At 46.8% G+C, this 21,183-nt stretch overlaps 1 protein-coding gene across 1 annotated transcript in view; it reads right to left on the reverse strand.

Moving 5' to 3' along the window:
* Window positions 1–1,829: 1,829 nt before the first annotated feature.
* Window positions 1,830–21,183, reverse strand: part of LOC144826867 (phospholipase A2 inhibitor and Ly6/PLAUR domain-containing protein-like) — a 56,814-nt gene continuing 37,460 nt past the window's right edge. Inside the window, exons 3-5 of the mRNA XM_078685328.1 lie at window positions 11,417–11,422; window positions 2,656–2,805; window positions 1,830–2,105 (exon numbers count right to left, since the gene is read on the reverse strand). Coding sequence (XP_078541454.1) covers window positions 1,975–2,105; window positions 2,656–2,805; window positions 11,417–11,422 — 287 coding nt within the window. The 3' untranslated portion in view covers window positions 1,830–1,974. The remainder of the gene's footprint in view (window positions 2,106–2,655; window positions 2,806–11,416; window positions 11,423–21,183) is intronic.

The following is a 21,183-nucleotide window of genomic DNA, read 5'->3' on the forward strand; positions in this document are numbered from 1 at the left end:
ATATACTGTATTTAAAAAAAAATATCTTGTGTTGAGTTTCTTTCTTCTTTAAATATGTTCATTCATCAATTGCTATACACTTTGTGTAATTCTGAGTGCTCAGAGCCACAGACACCCAGGGATGAGCTTAGGTTTAACAAACAAAACCTGAATGGCAATGAAGGGGTTGGTAGTGTACTACATGTTGACACCTTGGCCGCGGCGGTAATTCCGCCGTGGCGCTTGGGGGAGGGGTGGCGCCCGGCATCGCCATGTTTGTGACGGAACCACTTCGTCACTAGCCACAGGCGCGCTGTGCTTGTGACGGAGTGGTTCCGTCACGGCCCCGCCCGCTCAGTAGAACTGCCCTGCAGGTGCGGAATTACTGCAGCGTGGGGTGGGCAGCCACGCCGTGACGGAACCACTCCGTCACCAGCACAGCGTGTCCATGGCTCGTGACGGAGTGGTTCCGTTACGAGCACGGAAGGGGTTAGGGACACAGAGCCGCACCATGCAATACAGCTAAATTACCTCACAGTCACTCATATTATGATGTTGCATATGCTCTGAATTATCTACATCACTCTCTTCCTTCATGTTTAAAAATATATATATATTTGGAACTCAATGGAAGTTTCTGAACAGGTTAACTGAAAACATTGTCAAAGGTTCTAAGATGTCATCAGACCTAATACTTTCATGTTTTATCCCCAGTCATGGTAAGGAGATTTATGATGTGTCTGAACCACTTCATTTTGCCTCTATTAACAAAATATAAAGGTGTAATCAGCTAAGAGTATACCCAGCTTCCCGAGCTGATACTTAGTTGTGACAACTCCCAATAGTTGCCTGGACTTTCATGAAGTGAAATTCATGGCAAACCTAAAGTCCACCATTTAGTAGACATGAGGCCTGTTTGAGATCTCGGCGGACAGAATACTCAGTCACAATGATTACAGGTATCACATCCGCCAAAAAGTAAATCCCACAGAATATAATGGAATTTGTTTTTCAGCGGACGGGATATCTGTTACAGTAGTGATCGAGTCACCTGTCCGCCGAGATCTTAAACAGGTCCATAGTCTTAAACTTCACTCAGGTGCAACCTGTCCTCCATTTGACTCCACCGTGATATCAGTCAAGGCATCCATCATGGAATGACGACAGTGAGGGTTCCATCAGAGGTCTAGAGCATGGACAGGGTCTGACTGATAATATCATGCGCTGGGTCTACATTCTGTTCTCTTTCTTTGAAGCTTCATCCTGAGTGAAGTAACTAGTCTTGGTATGGTATTTACCTTCATTCCTTGTACACATCTGTCATTAAGCACCAAACCCAAGTTAGCCAATAAAGACACAGACCCAACATAGAAGTAGCGGTGTGAACTAATGTTTATTCCTTTTTTCAATGTGCAATACAAAGCAGGCCTATATTTTATTTCTATTTTGGGTTATAGCTGTAGCTGTTTGCTGGATTAAAAAGCACATTAAAATTGGATATAAGAACCAATAACTCTGTACTCTTGTATTTTGACACCATCAACACAACTGTGACATATATTCTCAATTACTTAATGATAGAAGAGGTATTCAACCAAGAAGCAGAAGAAAACCAGGAATAGCTGTTCATGGCTACTCATGAAGTCAGCATTAGTATCACATCAGGAGAAGCTCCTTCTACAACCATAAGACAGCATCATTAGTAGATTGCAAGACTGGGCTTGGACCACTCAATGTATAAATATGAGATAACCCTCTGAGATGCCCAGGGGCTTAAGATGGCTGAATAGAGAATCTGGTGGTTAAACAACATTTTGCCTGGATTGTACAAAGAAGATTGGCCACTTGTACACTGTGTCTCAGAGAGGCTGGCATGAGTTCATGTGATTCCTCATCATCACAAGACCAGACACTACATTCCACAGAGCTTTAGGAATGTTTCTACCGACAACTACTAAGCTGCAGTCAGAGTGCATATGGGGAAGAACATAGGTCTCAAACTTTCAGGGCAGGGGAACACTTTAAACCATAATCAGAGGTTTGTGTTGCTGCCAGGTTGAAAATTCCAACTTTGCAGGAATCCTGAGTAGTGCATCCTTTCCCGCTATATGGTATCCCAGCTTCACCTGTTGAAAAACACAAACAATAATCAGTCATTAACATTGCTGTTAGATCAAGGTTTTCTGTATTTAGGAAGGAAACCATTTCCATCCCAGGTCTCAGATTGGCCACCGAACCATAACAGTAATTGTTGGAGGCCACACGGCCCAGGTTCCATGGCCTGGATCCTGTGGTCCAGAAATCATGTTGTTTTATACTGTTTGTGGTTTTCTTTTTCACCTTTTCTTTTGCAATGAAAGCTGAACACTTCCACACATTTTATTCAAATAAAAACCCAAACTACTCAGTAAATTAAATGAAGCCACGAGGTATACCCCCTTCATGGCAGAAAGTCCGTTTTCTTTTTATTTATTATCTCTTTGTGCAAACTCTGGTGGGATTTTAATCCAGTATTGGACATAAATTACCACTGCACAACAGTGTTGTGTTAAGGAGTGCCAGAAATATGTAGTGATTCAATCACACTTAGACAGGAAAGCAGCATAAACAGGATTATCGAGGTCAACAACATGCGGCACACCAACACAAGTGGAATTATAACACAATGTTTCTCACCAGGCCTGAAGACAGTTCCATAGAAGGTGCCACAGGCGTTCTGATTCCCAGTGCACTGAACATCTACAGTCGCTGTGCAGGGCTTCGCGGACTGGTTACTGGTACAACCTCCACATATGTAGCCATTAGGGGTGCCGTCTGGAGGAGGAACTGAAACAACCAAGAAGAGGAATTGAGAAGCATAATTCTGTTAATAAAAATGGTGGCCAATCATGGCTAAATCCCCAGATTCTCACAATAAACCCTTTTGACACCCCACTTTGTATGCAATTACAGAAATGTTAGATTTGTCTCTTGAGTCCCAGATCTTTCCACTGTATGTTTGTCTATAAAAAGGATGGGTTACAGTGAGTGCTGTAGAATTGTGAGTGGTTAAAGTAGATCCCTAGCCTGATTGTATGCTTCACGTAAGTGAGTAGTAAGGCCAAAAATACAGACACATATCCACAAAGCCTGGGCGGCCAGCTACGCTCCGTGCACGGAGTGCCGCCTCCTACGCATTTTGCGTAGCCGGCGTAGCCAGGCGGCACTACGCGCGCTCCGCAGACGGTGCGTAGCCGGCCGCCACCCGCCTCCCTCCCGCCCTCCCTAAATACATAAATAAATGTATAAAAAGCTTTTTAAAACACTTACCTTGTCTGCCGCGTCCCCGGGGCTCCCTCTCGCCGTCCCGCGATGCGCGCCGCCATTTCGGATCCTAATGCGCATGCGCGGGCGGCCGCGCATGCGCATTTCTCGTGAGGAATGCGCATGCGCGGACGCCCGCGCATGCGCATTAGGATCCGATTTGGTGGCGGCGCGAACGGCGGGACGGCGAGAGGGAGCCCCGGGGACGCGGCAGACAAGGTAAGTGTTTTTAAAAGCTTTTTATACATTTATTTATGTATTTAGGGAGGGCGGAAGGGAGGCGGGCGGCGCGGAGTGGGGCTACGCGGAGTGCGCGGGTGGGCGTAGTTGTGCGCCCACTTCGCGTAGCTCCGCGGAGCCCCACTCCGCACACTACGCCCAGGGTTAATATCCACAATGCAAACATATGCAATGCACCCTTGCCATTTAAGCTACTTAATCAACATATATAAAATAGTTAGAAATATAAATAATTATAAATTAATTCTAAAAATGTATGCAGATACTAAATATACAAATTTAATTATATGAAGTTTTGATACATTAATTTGTAACTTAGAAATTGATGTAACAATAAACTTAATATATTTGTATTTGCATTTTTCACTATTTAATATTCAATAAACAAATTAACATTATTTTCTGTGGGGTGTTATTTTAGTCTCCTACCTCCATTATTTTCTAATGGAGGGTATTACAGGGGAAGTGGTTAGCCCTGTGCTGTGCTGCACTTATTAATATTTTTGTTTTTTGTTTTTTCATTTGTAACTTCCACTAAGATCTTGTGACAGCCAAAAGTTGTACAGTTCCTTAAAATATATGTTACTGTTATCAATCAGGCCTGTCCATCTAATGATCTATTTTCATTGAGTTTTCCTTTAATTTCTTTCACCATATGTGCCCTCTTACCCCCTCTATTCATTCTGCTCTCCTGTTCTTCTTTGAGTCTTCCCTCCACCCCTCTGGTGGTTCACACCACGTACTAAGCCTCCCCAACGTCTAGCTCCTGGCAGCCACAGAGCACACCAGCCCTGAAGCAGATGCCAGATGCCCCTGCCTGGCACACACTTGGCCCTTGCAGCATCAGCCTTTTATGCCCAGCTCCAGGTCTGTTCAAAGACCCACAGCCTATCATCCTATTCTTTCGCATAAATCACATTTAGCGCAGTAATCACATGTAGCACATAACTCACATCAAAGTCCAGGTTGCGCCACTGCGCCAAAACCTAAATGTAGCAGCTGCCCACTACTTGCTGGGCAAATGGGGACAATAGCAAGGGGCCTAAACACTGCAGCTGGCACTAAGTGCTGCGCAGCTGGGGAAGGCCAAGTAGGGATGAAGGAGTGCGACTCACTCCTAAGTCCAAAGTACAAGTCCCCTAAGAAGCAAAACCTAAACGGTGCAGCTGCCCACTACATGCTGGGCAGCTGAGGACAAAACTGCGACAGGGGGGTGCTCTCGCTAGCCCTCTGGAACATTGCACCCAAAATGTTGGAGCCACACAGGGCTCAGTAATTAACTAATGTGCCAAAGGTGGGAGTCCTCTGGACTCTAAAATTAACCATGTGTCTTGGAGCACTCTGGCTCCTAAAATAGTGATACCCAATATCAGGAGCAAAGACTGGCCCCCAAATACTGCCAAGCGCACTAGAGCTTTAGATAACTATGCACCAGGAAGAAGGAGAACTTGCCCCCAACTGTTGGAGCCACACGCGGGCTCTGGAAATAACTGGGCCATGGCAGAGCCACACACCGGCTCTTTACACAACATAATGCCTTCAACGTAGGAGTGGCCCCCTATCACACGTGGGCCGCTCAGAAACTAGCCGGACAGCTCACTCACCGGCTCAATGGTCAGGCGGCGACTCCTCCGATCTCCTCCTAGTTGGGGCCGGGACTCCGCTCAACAGGCGGCAGGGGAAGATCTGTGGCCTGTGCGTCGGGGGCAGGCACCGGCAATGTGCCTCGAGCCCCCTCCACCTTCCTCAGCCCTCATTGGTGCCTGCGGGGCTATGGGGATTCTCGTGTCTTCTTAGACGGCTGCAACACTCCACGGACCAGCACCACTCCTGAGGAGTCCGCAAGGCTCCCCCTGCTGGCTCTGTCACCCGGTCCCTCTCAGGGAACCCGGGGCTTGGCAGGGAAGCCCACGAGACACCAGACGACTTTCTCCACTGCCGGGGTGAGGGCGGGAATTCCATTATGGAACCGGAAGTCCCGCACGCCGCCAGGCACAACGCTGCCTGACTTCCGCTTAGGCCGCTCGGGGCAGCGGCAGTGATGCGATCATTCTGGGCACCCTGAGGGGTAGGCTCCCTCCAAATCGGGCTATAAAGCAGGGTAGGCTCCTGCTAGTTAAAATATATGAACAGCGGCCATAATGCAGGGTGGGCACCTGCAAAGTCTCGGTAATCTCAGTGGAATCCCTGTGGTATATAAATAAATAATACCGGATCTAGGTTTGTCTAGGCATAGCAATAACAGATAGCTCAATAAATAAGAGTCAAGATTCGAGGTAGTAGGAGTTTTGCAGGTTTAATACAGCATAAGGACAGGAACAGGACAACCTGCACAGGAATGGAATGGCAGGGCCCGGCAGCTGGGATGAGCTGGATCTGGGATGAGCGCGCTAACATTTTAATAACAATACACAAGTATATATACACTAAAACAGTTGCATTACAGTACATATGATAGGCGGAGCAGTGGGTGTGGTCAATAGCAGTCGCGAAAGATAAGGGTGAAAGTAGGTGTGACAGGAGGCATATACATAGACATGTGATGTAAACGTAACAGAATATGTCATAAATGGGGCGGAAACATGGAGGGGGCTACCTAAGGAGCCGGGACCTCTAGCCTAATGGTGCGCGCAAACTGGCAATGACGTGTTACTAGGAGAAGCTGGGGGCTATGAACTCTGTGCTAGGAGCAGAGACTGAAGTCTGGAGAGTCAGGGCAACATGTACCTAAGCAGTATCTAGTATCTGATGTTTAGAGAACATGTTGATAGAATCCAAAAGTTATCGGGGTAAAAGCTAACAGACTCTAAGACCGGAGCATGCATTATTCTACATGTAGTGCGTGATGAAGAATATTAAAGGACCATTTAATACAGTATTTCTCTTACATGGAGACGTAAAGGCTAGACAATGACGGAAACTATTGATGCGATTCAGTAGCTTAGGAATGCAGAGAAGGAGGGCTGGACTGATAACTAGAATCATAACATACTCTTGGCAGACTCAGAGGCAGAGCCAGGCTGGGCCAGGCACTGCGAGGCAGGAAGTAAGTGAAGGGTCAGGAACACAGGTGGGGGCTGTATCGCTCCTCAGCGAGGCTCAGGAGACAGAAGCTGAATCTGGTGTCCAGGCCCTTTTGAGGCCTAGAAACAGGGACTATACAGTGAAATAACGTGCACACTGAGAACCGTGGCAACGTAGCTTTACATAGGCCTGATATTCGTAGTATTCACGAGAACTGGAAACAGGCATACTAGAGGGGGACACAACTGTAATTGCGTCTTTAATCGAACATGGGGAACACATATGCATATTAATCATGCACACATAACATATGATGGAGGACGCGTAGGGACACAGAACATGGCAGAATTTACTTTTCCACATTCCCACCTTGTCACTACGTTTCCATCAGGAAACATCAATATTCATGATACCATCTATCATTTCATACAGTATCATTTGCTCGTCTCGAATTTTCTTGGAACGGGATTTAGAATGGGACTTGGGACTAGGAATACAAGAGGTAGCACAAATGCCGCAAATCGCAGGGCCACATTGTATACAGAGGCAGCAGCTGAATATGATCGCTACTGCAATACCTAGAAAGGACAATACTTTCCATCCCCAGGCGGAAATTATATTCCAGAACCAACCGGACCATGTCCAGGTGCCTGGATCTTGGTGTAACAGATGGGCAATTTTATGGAGTCTGGTTATAGCTGAATAAACAGACGGCGCGTTATTAGGAATGAAAATGCAGCAACTAGATCCGATGACTCTACAGGCCCCGCCCCTATCGGCCAGTATGACGTCAAGGACGAGACGATTCTGGAGCACAACAAATCTCATAGCAGATTGCTCTTCAGTTAAGTTACCTAGGGCAGAGGCAGTCTCATTTACTACAGCTTCAAGGGTTCTTGTTAACCTACGGATTAGCTTACTATTCTGGATAGGTCCTATAAAGAAGAAGAAACCTCTATTGAAATCTGTATACTGTTCTAGAGCAGTTTCAGTATAATCAACAATGGGGGACTCGATCTCCCTTCTATGTCTAATGTGTACTAGATGTGTGTTTCTGTGATAATCAGATGGAGCTAGGAAAACAGGTGGCAGTAGGAAGGCAATGTAACAGGTTCCCTCCCAATCGAGGGGCAGACGAACATATGCGGTTTGACCACAAATAAAATAAGAATGACGTGAAGCTTTGAAAATAGATTTCCCACTGTCACTATATTTGACAATAGTAGTACAATCACTATGTCCTTCATGTATGGAACCATAATTTCTAACACATAATTCGCCTTTGACTGGTAGTACTGAAATAGCAGGTAAGTCTGGAGTAGTATCAGACTGAACATTCAGGACCATGAAATTCGAAGAATAATTACCTAAATTGTAAACTTCGTTTTCGAGATCTAACCCTGTTCTGTGGGGAAGACCTTGCTTGTCTGGGAAACATGTACTGTTAAGAAAAGACATATCTGTTGAGGATGATGTTAACGTGGACCATGCTCCACACGAACCATTATGTGAAAATGGATAAGGAAAGAGTGGCAGAACTCCCTTCGGTGTCTGGAAAGGGGGGAGTCGACCACATATCCAACAATTAGTGGCATTGCTGGTCTGGTGTGATTAATGTAACATGCGGATAAAAGAATTGTTACGCATAGCGAGGCGATAAGAGAGTTCATGAGGAGGCAGATGACTAAACGTGTGCTCTACTGTAACATTAGAAGACTTATTTACATGAGAAACTGGAAAATACAGATAAAATGCATAACTGGTGCAGGAAATCATAATGCTGAGAAATAATATGAAACTTAGAAAAACGATACATCGGATTGAGTTTTGACTAACTCTCTCACTATGGGGGTCTATTTTATACATGTCAGAAACCAGTCCAACCGTTTCACCTAGGGGAGGACTTAGACAATCAAACTGGCTGACTTATTTTACTAGACCTTAACTTTTTCTTATACTCCTGTTGCGGAGTTGTCTCTAACAGGGAGGGTGCAGTATCAGTGTCTTTTGCGGGACAGTCCTTAAGAATAGTACTTTGGCAGTCTTTTAAATGCTCGGAAATGTTCTTTGAAACGGGCTTCAATCCATAAAAATTTTTGATGTGCGAAAGATGCACCCAGCCTTTCCTTCCCTCCAACTTCACGGCTGTACGGGTGGCGAGGAGGACCTGTCGGGGCTCCTTCCAGCGAGGCTCCAGCGGACTTGAACGATCAAAATTTCGCACTAGGACCATGGATCCAGGAACGATTTCATGCGGTGCCACCTCGGTATTGTCTGGAAATGCGGCGGCAACCTGTGAACGACAAGAGTTGAGGGCAGACATCAAGGAAGCTAGGTAATCTGTCAGCATATTACTTGAAACATCGGTAATACTTCGGGGTCTAGGTGTACCCCACATGTTAGGGGGGCGGCCGAAAACGACCTCGTACGGGGACAGACCTGATCTGGAATGTGCGACCATGCGCATGTAAAACAAAGCAACTGGCAGAGCTACTAGCCAGTCTACACCTATCTCTTGACATACTTTTGCAATTCGGATTTTCAGGGTCTGATTATGTCTCTCTACGAGACCGGCTGCTTCAGGATGGCGTACGCAATGGAACTTCCACTGGTACCCTAACAACAGGGAAACATGTTTCATCAACTCAGATGAGAATGGCTGGCTGTTATCAGAATATACGACTCTAGGGATTCCATAACGGGGGAAATATTCACGAACCAACTGCTTGGCAGTAGTCGTGGCTGTGTAATCTGGGACTGGATATGCTTCTGTCCACCTGGACAAAGCGCATACAACTACAAGGACATACTTAAAACCTCGACATCGCTCCAACTGAATATAATCCATCTGGAGGACTTCGAAAGGGTGGTCAGGGGGCTGGAATCCACCTTGTTCCACCGGAACACTTTTACCTGGATTAAACTGACAACATATCATACAGGTACGGACTTTCTGCTTGGCTGCAGCTCGTAAATGCTTGTTGAACCAAATGTTCTGGATACTGTCTAACATTGCTTTTTCTCCTAAATGTGCTGGACTATGTGCGGTATTGATAATGACTTGAACCATAGAGTCGGGGAGAAACCATGTGGCTCTACCCTTCGTCAACCATCCTTGATCTGTCTGGACCCCTCCTTGTTCGGACCATTTCTTGATTTCCTCGGGAGTAGCATGTAACTGTATATCTATGACATCTTGAGTAGGGTCCTTAACTGTCATACAGGTAGTCGGATCTAGAGTATGTGTCTGTGTTGGGTTAACTGAAATGTCTGGAGTCTGTGCTGTAAGCTTGGCTGTGCGATCTGCTAGGTCATTACCTTGAGAAATGATGTCAGTAACTTTCGTATGTGCTTTGCACTTCATGATAGCAATAGATGTCGGTAAATGTATGGCATCTAACAGAGCCTGTATAAGGAGACCATGCTGAATCTTGGTTCCATGAGAAGTCATGAAACCTCTCTCCTGCCAGAGCACTCCAAAGTCGTGTACGACTCCAAATGCATAACGTGAATCTGTGTAAACATTAACTTTCAGGTTCTTGGCGTGTATGCAGGCTTGAGTCAGAGCAACTAGCTCTGCTGCTTGAGCAGACAGGGTGTCAATACGGTGTGTTTCAATAACTTCAGTGTCAGTAGTCACTGCATACGCGGCTACTAGTTCTCCTGTACTTGTTCTCATGCATGAACCATCCACATAAAGTGTCAGGTCGGGATCTGGTAATGGAATATCTGTCAGATCTTGTCTTGGTTTTGTCGTAATGTTGACTACTTCCACACAGTCGTGTGTGGCCGGATTCGAAGTAACTGACGGTAACAGTGTAGCAGGATTTAGAACGTTGCAGCGTCTGATCTCTATGTGTGGCTGGAACAGTGTCAATTCATAACCTGTTAAACGTGCAATTGTCAAGTGCTGAGTTTGTGTTCGGTTTAAAAGAACTTCCACGGAGTGTGGAACTTGTACTGTCAGGGAGTGTCCTAACACTATGGAATCACTTTGTCTGATAGCTAATGCTGTGGCTGCAACTGACTTGAGGCACGCAGGCAGCGCCTGGGCTACAGGATCTAATGTGCTCGAGAAATAAGCACAAGGCTTGTATTGTCCTGCTTGATCTTGTGTGAGAACAGATAATGCTGTACCTTCGCGTTCTGTGACGAAAAGTGTAAAAGGTTTACTGTAGTTCGGTGTGGCTAGGACTGGAGCTTGACATAAAGCTTTCTTTAACTCATTGAAACTAAGTGTATGTTCAGATGTCCAAGGGAGGACAGTCGATACTGCTGCCTCCTGTGTCGTTAACTGTATCAGTGGTTTAGCTAGAAATGCATACTGAGGAATCCATTGTCTGCAATAAGAAGTAAGGCCGATAAAAGCACGTACCTCCTTCTGGGTCTTAGGCTGAGGAAGACTCGCTATTAACTGGATACGGTCTGGTGTCAACTGCCTACCCCTCTTGGACAGTAAGTGTCCTAAGTAGACCACTTGCTGGACACAGAATTGAAGCTTCGAAGGGGACACCTTGTGCCCCATCTCGGCTAAGAAATACAAGACTGTAAGGGATGCTCGCTCGCAAGCACGTTCAGAACGGGCTGTGATCAGTAGATCATCGACATATTGGAGCAGGGCAGTGTCAGTTGGCATGTGAATGTTGTCTAGTTGTCTCTTGAGTGCTTGACTGTAAATACTAGGACTTTCTGTGAAACCTTGAGGAGCGCGTGTGAACATATAGCTCCTTCCATTTAAACAAAATCCGAAAAGAAACTGGCTGTCTGGATGAATGGGGACACTGAAAAACGCATTCTTGAGGTCTATGACAGTGAAAAATGAAGCTTCTGAATCAATAGCTGTCAACAGGGAAGAAATATCTGGGACCACTGGATACTGGGGAATAATACATTTATTGAGTTCTCGAAGGTCAATCACTAATCGATATACTGGAGGTGCATTTGGATCAGTACGTTTCATGACAGGAATGATCGGAGAATTACATACATTGGAGTCAGTTTCTACAATTACTCCTTGGGCCATGAGCTCGTCAATAATTTTGGATAAGGCTGCTACAGCCTCAGGTGGCAATCTGTACTGTCTGATTCGTGGCAGGACTACACCTGGCTTGAGAGTCACACGATGGGGTGTGATTTGCATAAAGCCAACATCAGTTGGACCTTGCGCCCATAGATGCTGCGGAACATTAGACAATCTCGGATCAAAATCTCGTAATACATAGTGACCCTTGAAGTCACGTAAAAACAAACGTATTCACTCTGGGGAACAGCATATAACTGCACCTAACTCTTTCAGTGTTTTAATGCCTAATAGATTTTCTGGACATGACTTAGTAAGTAACAGATCAGTAGTGCGGGACAATGGACCTACTTCTAGAGTAACTGGCTTTGAAATTTCATTTACGATAGGTTTTCCTGAAAATCCAAGGGAAACATTTCTAGAGCCTGAGAGTGGAGCCCCTGGAACTTCGGCATGACTTATAGTGGTCCTACTTGCCCCTGTATCAATCAGAAACTTTCTGTCTTTCCCTAATACCTGACTGTGAACATAGGGACCCTCTTGATCTACAGGTATCTCGATGAGAGGCAAGCCTACCTCCCTCTCTAGGCTGTTTCATGAATATGGCTGATACTCTGGATACTCGGACTGTGCATACTGGTACATCTGCTGTGTAACATGCTGTGTTGCAGCAATAGGCTGCGGTACGGTAACTGTCTGTTGTGCATTCTGTGGCTGAGGAGTCTGTGTAACTTGTTCTTGTCTAGGCGGACGTGGTCTTTCTTTAGTCTTACCGGTAGCTATGTTGTGTTTCAGAACTGCACACTCGTTTATAAAATGACCTGGCTGTTTGCAGTAGTTGCAGTTTCCTTTAACGGGAGCTGCAGGATGACTGGCTTGATTCGGACCCCTCTTCTGACTGTCTTGAGGAACAGATTGTGCAACTAGTACTTTCATTTTCGTGTCCTTCATACGTTTTCTCTCATGTTCTTGCTCTTCTCTGATTCTATTCTGGTGATACTGGAGCATCTGTAACATCTGGGACGGAGTACTAGCTTGCCACGTACTTTCGACTTTCAAAACTCGATTCTTAACTTGTGGACTTGAGTTCTCGACTAATTTAGTAACAAAAAGGTGAGGGTATGACTCGCTACTTGTCTTGAGGCCACTGTTTATGGTAAACATTTCTCAAATCTAGAATAATAATCACTAATATCTTCGTCTTGTTTCTGTTTACAGGCTGAGATTGCATCCCAGTCTTCTTTTCTAGTTGTCAATAATCTAGGCAAAACTTGTATTAACAATTCTGGTAATTCTTTACATTTATCTCCAAGACCGGTACCTGGTACTCGTGCCTTGTCTTCAGCTTCTAGGACTGTCCAATCGATCTTTTTCTCTCCCACCTCCCAATCTTTTTCCTTGAGTTTCTCATATACCCCTGCGGGCAATAGGACTTTTAACATTTTAATAACGTCTGGATACGTATATTCTCCCATACGGAGCATGTCTTTTAATTCTCGGTGGAACCCTGCTGGATCTTTATCATGACAGGGAATTAACTTTTTCATAAGAGTTCCATCTTTGAGATCGGGGTGTAAACAAACACTCGTTGCATTTCACCACCCTCTGTCTTAACTGGATGCACTTCTCGTAACGGGTTCTGTCTATCTATGTGAAAGGGTTTACCTTCTGGGGGTGAGACATGAATAAAATGCGGGTTCAAGAACGTTCTATATTTGTGCCGCTGTTCTAGAATGACACTAATTAAATCGGTACCTAAACCTCTCCATTTATACTGGAGAAACTCGTTCAGGACATCATGCAACGGACCTGGATCAGAATGTTGACCCTCGTACAATGTAATGAGGTGCTGAATCATATACATACCCGCCAGTCGCTGCTCGGCTGGGGGCAATTTCAGAAACATTTGTGCCACTATTTCGTCTGGAAAAGTGGTAGAATCAGTAATCCATCGGACTGCTGATCGGACTAGTTCTTGTTCATGCATAGTACTTAACTCGCCATAACCGATTCGTGATTTCAGAATGTGATCGGTAGCTTGAAATACTTGTTCTAGAGAACCTTGTTCTGGTGCTGGATGGTGAAAAACTGGCTTGTGTTCTAGACATAAATGGCGATCTGGAAATCTAGATTTTCCTACATACGCTATTCTGTCAGAATTCTCGTCCTCCTCTGTAGGAGAGTCACTCTCTTTCTCGCTTACTTGTGCTGCCTTACGTTGATCATGTAACCTTATTATTTCCTTACGGATTTTCTTGTACATACTCTCTATACTACCGATAGTTCTATGCTTACCGTCGGCTATATTATCACTCCACCTTGTCAGGATTTTCATTTCGGCTTGATCTTTGGTCGGATAATCTTGTTCTCTTATTAGACAATTAATCAGAAACTTTAATAGCATGAGCTGGACTTCAACTTTTCTTTGGCACATAACGTCACTAATACTTTCTGGATCATTCCCTGTACGGATGAAACGATATATTCTGTCTAGATCTTCTTTCATATCTGGTAGGGTGTCCAAATACCCGGTCACCCGTCTTACACGTATAGAATATAGAATCATACTATCATCACCTGTGACTGGATCATAGCGACATTCAGTAAGGACTCGTCGGATATCTGCAGCGGACTGATATTTGGGCGTACGTTGTGACGCACATTCATGTAACTCGACCAACGTTTTACGTTGGTGTGGTGGCGGGGTACCAGGAGGACCTCCCCCTGCGGCCCCATAACTAGAGTCGTCAACTGATGCTCTTCATGCTGGCAGAGTGGGAAATTGAAATGCGTGCTGCACTTGTATGGCGGGCTGGACCGGGGGTACCGTAGCAGGTACTTCGGTGTCTGGAGGAGCGGGAAGTGCCTGATTTACAGGGACTGGCGGAGCAGGAACAGGATTTGCATATTCCGGGACTGTGTCGTCCAAATAGGACGAAATGAAAATATCAGCTGCGGTCGGTTTGTGACGTAGCTTGGTCGGAACTAGTGGTAGCGGAAAATTACTGGATGCCTCCAGGGTCGCTTTTGGCGAGCCCTCGGCAAGAAGAGGATACATACCCTTAATGAGGGCATGCCTCTGCCTGTCTGACTGTTCAGTTCTGACTCGTTCACCTATCTCGATTAATTCTTTTTCTTGGGCTCGCTCTAAGGATTCTCTACTTAATTCAGACTTTCTGATTTCTTTTTCGGTTCTTTTATGAGATTCTTTGCGCCATAACTCGATGGCATCTTTCTGTGACTGTCTGGCTTTCTTTTTCCATAATGCCTCTTCTACTCTCATGATGCACTCGGCATCCCACGTACCTGATACGGGCCATCTATACTTTTCTTCCAAACCTTTGGTATACTCTACCCATAAATCTAGATACAATATGGCGCTTATGCCATGCTTCTGATACATGAAATGACCTGGACTGTCCCTAGGCGGAACAGGAACTGCTGCTTCTAGCAGACCTTTTCTGGTTTTTAACTGACGCAGTTTTGAAAAGAGTGGCATGACTGAACTATAATCTGGACACAATACAATACACAACAAACACGATAATTACTTCACACTCATACCACGACATTAAAATACATGAAGAACATTGTGAATAATAGTTCGAACAGAATACCACCTGGAATACGGAAAACAGAATACATGAATTTTCTCGAGAACAGAACTGACTAGAACAGAAACTAGATGCACTGCTAAAACAGTACTAAACTTACCGGTCTCATAAAGAGACACGTCAGGACCCGCATCCACCGAAGAGGACACTTCGTTTGGGATCCGTGTACCACCAAACCCCACTGACCAGAGTCAATTAGATTGACCCTGTCTAGATACTACCCCAGCAACGGTACTCACCGGGCAGCAAGAACGGAAGGCCTCGGACTGGACTGGACTGCTTCGACGCCGGACGGACGAACTTCGGACTTCTGTTACAGGTGGGCCTCCGGATACCTCGGACCTTGGACTCTCGGCTTGGGCTCTGGTCGGGACTCGCCGCGTTCCTCCACCGCCTCGTCTGGATGCTGGACCGCCACCTCCGTCTCCTCCGTAGGCCTGAGGGATACTTGAAGCAGAAATATCTGCACGTGCACGGTATGGTTCCGTCACGGCTGCAGAGGGTCAGGGGGCACGCGTGGCTTCACCGGCGCGTGGGGAAAGGGCAAGTCCCTGTTCGGGCGCCATTATGTGGTATATAAATAAATAATACCGGATCTAGGTTTGTCTAGGCATAGCAATAACAGATAGCTCAATAAATAAGAGTCAAGATTCGAGGTAGTAGGAGTTTTGCAGGTTTAATACAGCATAAGGACAGGAACAGGACAACCTGCACAGGAATGGAATGGCAGGGCCCGGCAGCTGGGATGAGCTGGATCTGGGATGAGCGCGCTAACATTTTAATAACAATACACAAGTATATATACACTAAAACAGTTGCATTACAGTACATATGATAGGCGGAGCAGTGGGTGTGGTCAATAGCAGTCGCGAAAGATAAGGGTGAAAGTAGGTGTGACAGGAGGCATATACATAGACATGTGATGTAAACGTAACAGAATATGTCATAAATGGGGCGGAAACATGGAGGGGGCTACCTAAGGAGCCGGGACCTCTAGCCTAATGGTGCGCGCAAACTGGCAATGACGTGTTACTAGGAGAAGCTGGGGGCTATGAACTCTGTGCTAGGAGCAGAGACTGAAGTCTGGAGAGTCAGGGCAACATGTACCTAAGCAGTATCTAGTATCTGATGTTTAGAGAACATGTTGATAGAATCCAAAAGTTATCGGGGTAAAAGCTAACAGACTCTAAGACCGGAGCATGCATTATTCTACATGTAGTGCGTGATGAAGAATATTAAAGGACCATTTAATACAGTATTTCTCTTACATGGAGACGTAAAGGCTAGACAATGACGGAAACTATTGATGCGATTCAGTAGCTTAGGAATGCAGAGAAGGAGGGCTGGACTGATAACTAGAATCATAACATACTCTTGGCAGACTCAGAGGCAGAGCCAGGCTGGGCCAGGCACTGCGAGGCAGGAAGTAAGTGAAGGGTCAGGAACACAGGTGGGGGCTGTATCGCTCCTCAGCGAGGCTCAGGAGACAGAAGCTGAATCTGGTGTCCAGGCCCTTTTGAGGCCTAGAAACGGGGACTATACAGTGAAATAACGTGCACACTGAGAACCGTGGCAACATAGCTTTACATAGGCCTGATATTCGTAGTATTCACGAGAACTGGAAACAGGCATACTAGAGGGGGACACAACTGTAATTGCGTCTTTAATCGAACATGGGGAACACATATGCATATTAATCATGCACACATAACATATGATGGAGGACGCGTAGGGACACAGAACATGGCAGAATTTACTTTTCCACATCCCTACGCCAGGGATTCCTTCTGGGAAGTACAGCGCTTTGGAGGTAATTTTAAAAAAAGCACTTGCAAAGCGCCAAGACCAGCAAAAGGTCCTCAGAGATTAAGAAGGGATCCTGGTGCAAGGCAGAAGGGTCACAAGGCAAATAAAGTCTCAAAGGCATCCAGGGGCTGGGCAGGGCCCAGGGAGGCAAGCCTTCCCCTGCGCCACAGCAGCAGCACGCCCCTAGTAGATTCTAGTCAGGAAAACAAGAACCTTTTACAAGAGGTCACAGCCTCTTTTTATACAGAGAAATCCTTTGTTGTCAAAGGAGCAGGCAAGGGGCGAACCAGATGCAACTGGTTCCTGAGCACTTTGTTTTGCTCAGCCCCTCTGCCTATTCACAGGATGCGTCAGCTCGAGGCAGACGCGGCTCAGGGCGGTGCCTACAAGACACCAGGGTGGTCATGACGGATAGGTCACAGCTCCTTTAACTGGTCTACCACCTGGGATCCAAATTCACCGGATGCACAAGGGTCAGACTTCTTCTGACCCCCTTCCAGAGTTCTGCACCCTCCCAACTGGAGTGGTACCCCTAGAAGACAAACTGGCCAGGACACTGGCTACAGTCGCCCTGCCGTCCAGGACAGGCAAACACCTGAACCTGGCTCCCCAACCTAGGGATGCTACCCTTTGGTTAGATGCCTGGCGCACCAGGACTTCTACAAGTTGAAAAAAAAATCTAAGACTTTCTCCTCTCCTTCAGCAGCAAGGCAACCACTGCAGGCCAATCCCCCAGGTAAGGGACAGTTTTCCTGCATACAGCTTACCCGGTTCCTTCTCTTCAGGCAGAAGTTCCTTCTTGCAACTTCAGGACACTACTTACAGTTGCCCTTACATCCAGATCCGGAAACACCGGCTACTGGCTCCCCAACCGAGGGACGTACCCTTTGGTCAGATGCCTGGCGCACCAGGACTTCCTTGAGGGTGACACATAACAAATGTGTCGTGTACAAGTCAACCTGTCACTCAGGACAGAAGTGGCATCACCATGGTCACTCCCTGGCGACACAGCCCATCTGGCTGGCCCCTGACCCACTGGTTCGTCCACTGGGGGTTCTCCCCCTCGCACCCCTCCATCTGGACATCTGCACCCTCCCAACTGGAGCGGTACTGCCAGACATCAGAACTACTGAAACCCAGTTTGGAGATGTTCCACGTTCTTAAGACACTGTGGGAGATCCTCCTCAAATGACCTATTGGTACAGCCTAGGCCCCCAATCTGATGTTCCCTTCAGAAACAATCCAGGCCCTTAGACTGGGTTTCGGGCACCAGGAGACACGCAGTCCCACCCACTCCTTCTCCTCTGAGACAGGACGTGAGCCCCTACACCGAGACCTAGCTGGGCTACACTGAACCTCTTCCACCACACTGGACTGGAAGACACCTCAGCCACTCCTTTTGGAATCACTCCATCCCCTATGTCTCTCTCCTCCCAAAACCTTACCAACTCCAACATACTGTATCTAAACAGACCACAGAAATCAAAAGCAGGCTCCACTTCTGCAGATGTTTTTGGGAAAAGTTTAACACAAGTAACTTAAGTGTCTGAGCTAAAACAGTAGTCCACAATTCACAACGTATTAAGCAAGCTCCCCATCCAGAGAACTCACAACATTCATCCACACAACCCCTCCCTAGACTGGTAAGGCAGTTTCTACCACCCCTGATTTCTCAACCTGACCACACGTGACACAGGTATCATCACTCCGGGAACGGGACGGGGAACACATGCACTGCACACATTTTCGCTGCCACCACTGGATCCTACCCTTACTGGTGAACCCAGAAAACACACTGCACTTAGGGATGATCTACCCCCCCACCCCCCGAGCAAGGGACACCTAACTCACAGTGCACCAGAAACACATTTCCAAAGAAATGACATTTTTAGAACAAACTTAAAAAACAATAATACCCTTCCATGTGACTATCTAAAATGCAGAGTTTTGTAGTGGAGCCAGCTGTCGCTGTGGTAGTGCACAAACGCAAGTCCATTTCCCACCACTGACAACCATTGTTAAAAACTGGATTTCTGGTTGGCTGAGGCTTGCGCCAAAGACAGGCAGAAACCAGCAATCTAGTCAGGGCAAGGAAGTCACCCGCCAAAGATAACCCCTGCTCACCCCCTTGTTAGCTTGGCACCAGAATTCAGGCTTATCTCGGAGGCAATGTGCAAAGCATTTGCGCACGCACCCCCAGCAACAACGTCCCAGGCCCCCCACAAAAGGAACTCCACACAAGGTTATATAAAAATAGCCTTTGTATTATACCAAACACATTAGATAGGAAACACACACTTTACAATGTGCCATAGGAACGGGCAGAATTTACAGGGGATTATATACATGGGACCTTTCCACATGGACCACTGTCAGGAATAAGCACTTTTAGAACTAGCACTTGGTAGAACATAGGATACTCCTAGGAATAGCGCTTAGAACATAGAACAATAATCAACCAGTAATTACTGATAATAGGATAGTACCACCTACGCAACCCTAACCACCATAGGACAATATAACGCTGGGAACCATGAACTCACTGGTATAACCTATACTAGGAAAAACAACCACCTAAGCATAAAAATACATTTAGGGGTATAGGTCAGAAACTTCAAACAAGATGCATAAAAACACACTCAGAGGTGTCAGAACACGGGGTGCGCAAAACATACTACACACAGTACATTTCCTAACACCCAAAGCGTTAGCGCATAAATCATAATATCACATAAATCACATTTAGCGCAGAAATCACATGTAGCACATAACTCACATTAAAGTCCAGGTTGCACCACTGCGCCAAAACCTAAACATAGCAGCTGCCCACTACTTGCTGGGCAAATGGGGTCAATAGCAAGGGGCCTAAACACTGCAGCTGGCACTAAGTGCTGTGCAGCTGGGGAAGGCCAAGTAGGGATGAAGGAGTGCGACTCACTCCTAAGTCCAAAGTACAAGTCCCCTAAGAAGCAAAACCTAAACGGTGCAGCTGCCCCCTATATGCTGGGCAGCTGAGGACAAAACTGCGACAGGGCGGTCTCTTGATAGCCCTCAGGAACATTGCTCCCAAAATGTTTTAGCCGCACGGGGCTCAGTAATTAACTAATGTGCCAAAGGTGGGAGTCCTTTGGACTCTAAAATTAACCATGTGTCTTGGAGAACTCTGGCTCCTAAAATAGTGATGCCCAATATCGGGAGCAAAGACTGGCCCCCAAATACTGCCAAGCGCACTAGAGCTTTAGATAACTATGCACCAGGAAGAAGGAGAACTTGCCCCCAACTGTTGGAGCCACACGAGGGCTCTTTAAATAACTGGGCCAGCGCAGAGCCACACACCGGCTCTTTACACAACATAATGCCTTCAACGTAGGAACGGCCCCCTATCAGGAGGAGGCCGCTCAGGAACTAGCCGCGCAGCTCACTCACCGGCTCAATGGTCAGGCGGGGGACTCCTCCGACCTCCTTGTAGTTGGGGCCGGCACTCCACTGACCAGGTGGCAGGGGAAGATCAGTGGTCTGCGTGTCGGGGGCAGGCACCGGCAATGTGCCTCGAGCCCCCTCCGCCTTCCTCAGCCTTCGTTGGTGCCTTCGGGGCTCTGGGGATTCTCGGGTCTTCTTAGACGGCTGAAACACTCCGTGGACCAGCACCACTCCTGAGGAGTCCGCAAGGCTCCCCTTCCTGGCTCTGTCACCCGGTCCCTCTCAGGGATCCCGGGGCTTGGCAGGGGAGCCCGCGAGGCTCCAGACAACTTTCTCCACTGCCGGGGTGAGGGCGGTAATTCCATCATGGAACCGGAAGTCCCGCACGCCGCCAGGCACAACGCTGCCTGACTTCCGCTTAGGCCGCTCGGGGCCGCGGCAGTGATGCGATCATTCTGGGCACCATGAGGGGTAGGCTCCCTCCAAATCGGGCTATAAAGCAGGGTAGGCTCCTACTAGTTAAAATATATGAACAGCGGCCATAATGCAGGGTGGGCACCTGCAAAGTCTCGGTAATCTCAGGAGAATCCCTACGCCAGGGATTCCTTCTGGGAAGTACAGCGCTTTGGAGGTAATTTTAAAAAAAGCACTTGCAAAGCGCCAAGACCAGAAAAAGGTCCTCAGAGATAAAGAAGGCATCCTGGGGCAAGGCAGAAGGGTCCCAAGGCAAATAAAGTCTCCAAGGCATCCAGGGGCTGGGCAGGGCCCAGGGAGGCA

Source organism: Lissotriton helveticus, chromosome 4_1 (assembly GCF_964261635.1).
Source record: "Lissotriton helveticus chromosome 4_1, aLisHel1.1, whole genome shotgun sequence".
NCBI classification, from domain to species: Eukaryota; Metazoa; Chordata; class Amphibia; order Caudata; family Salamandridae; genus Lissotriton; species Lissotriton helveticus.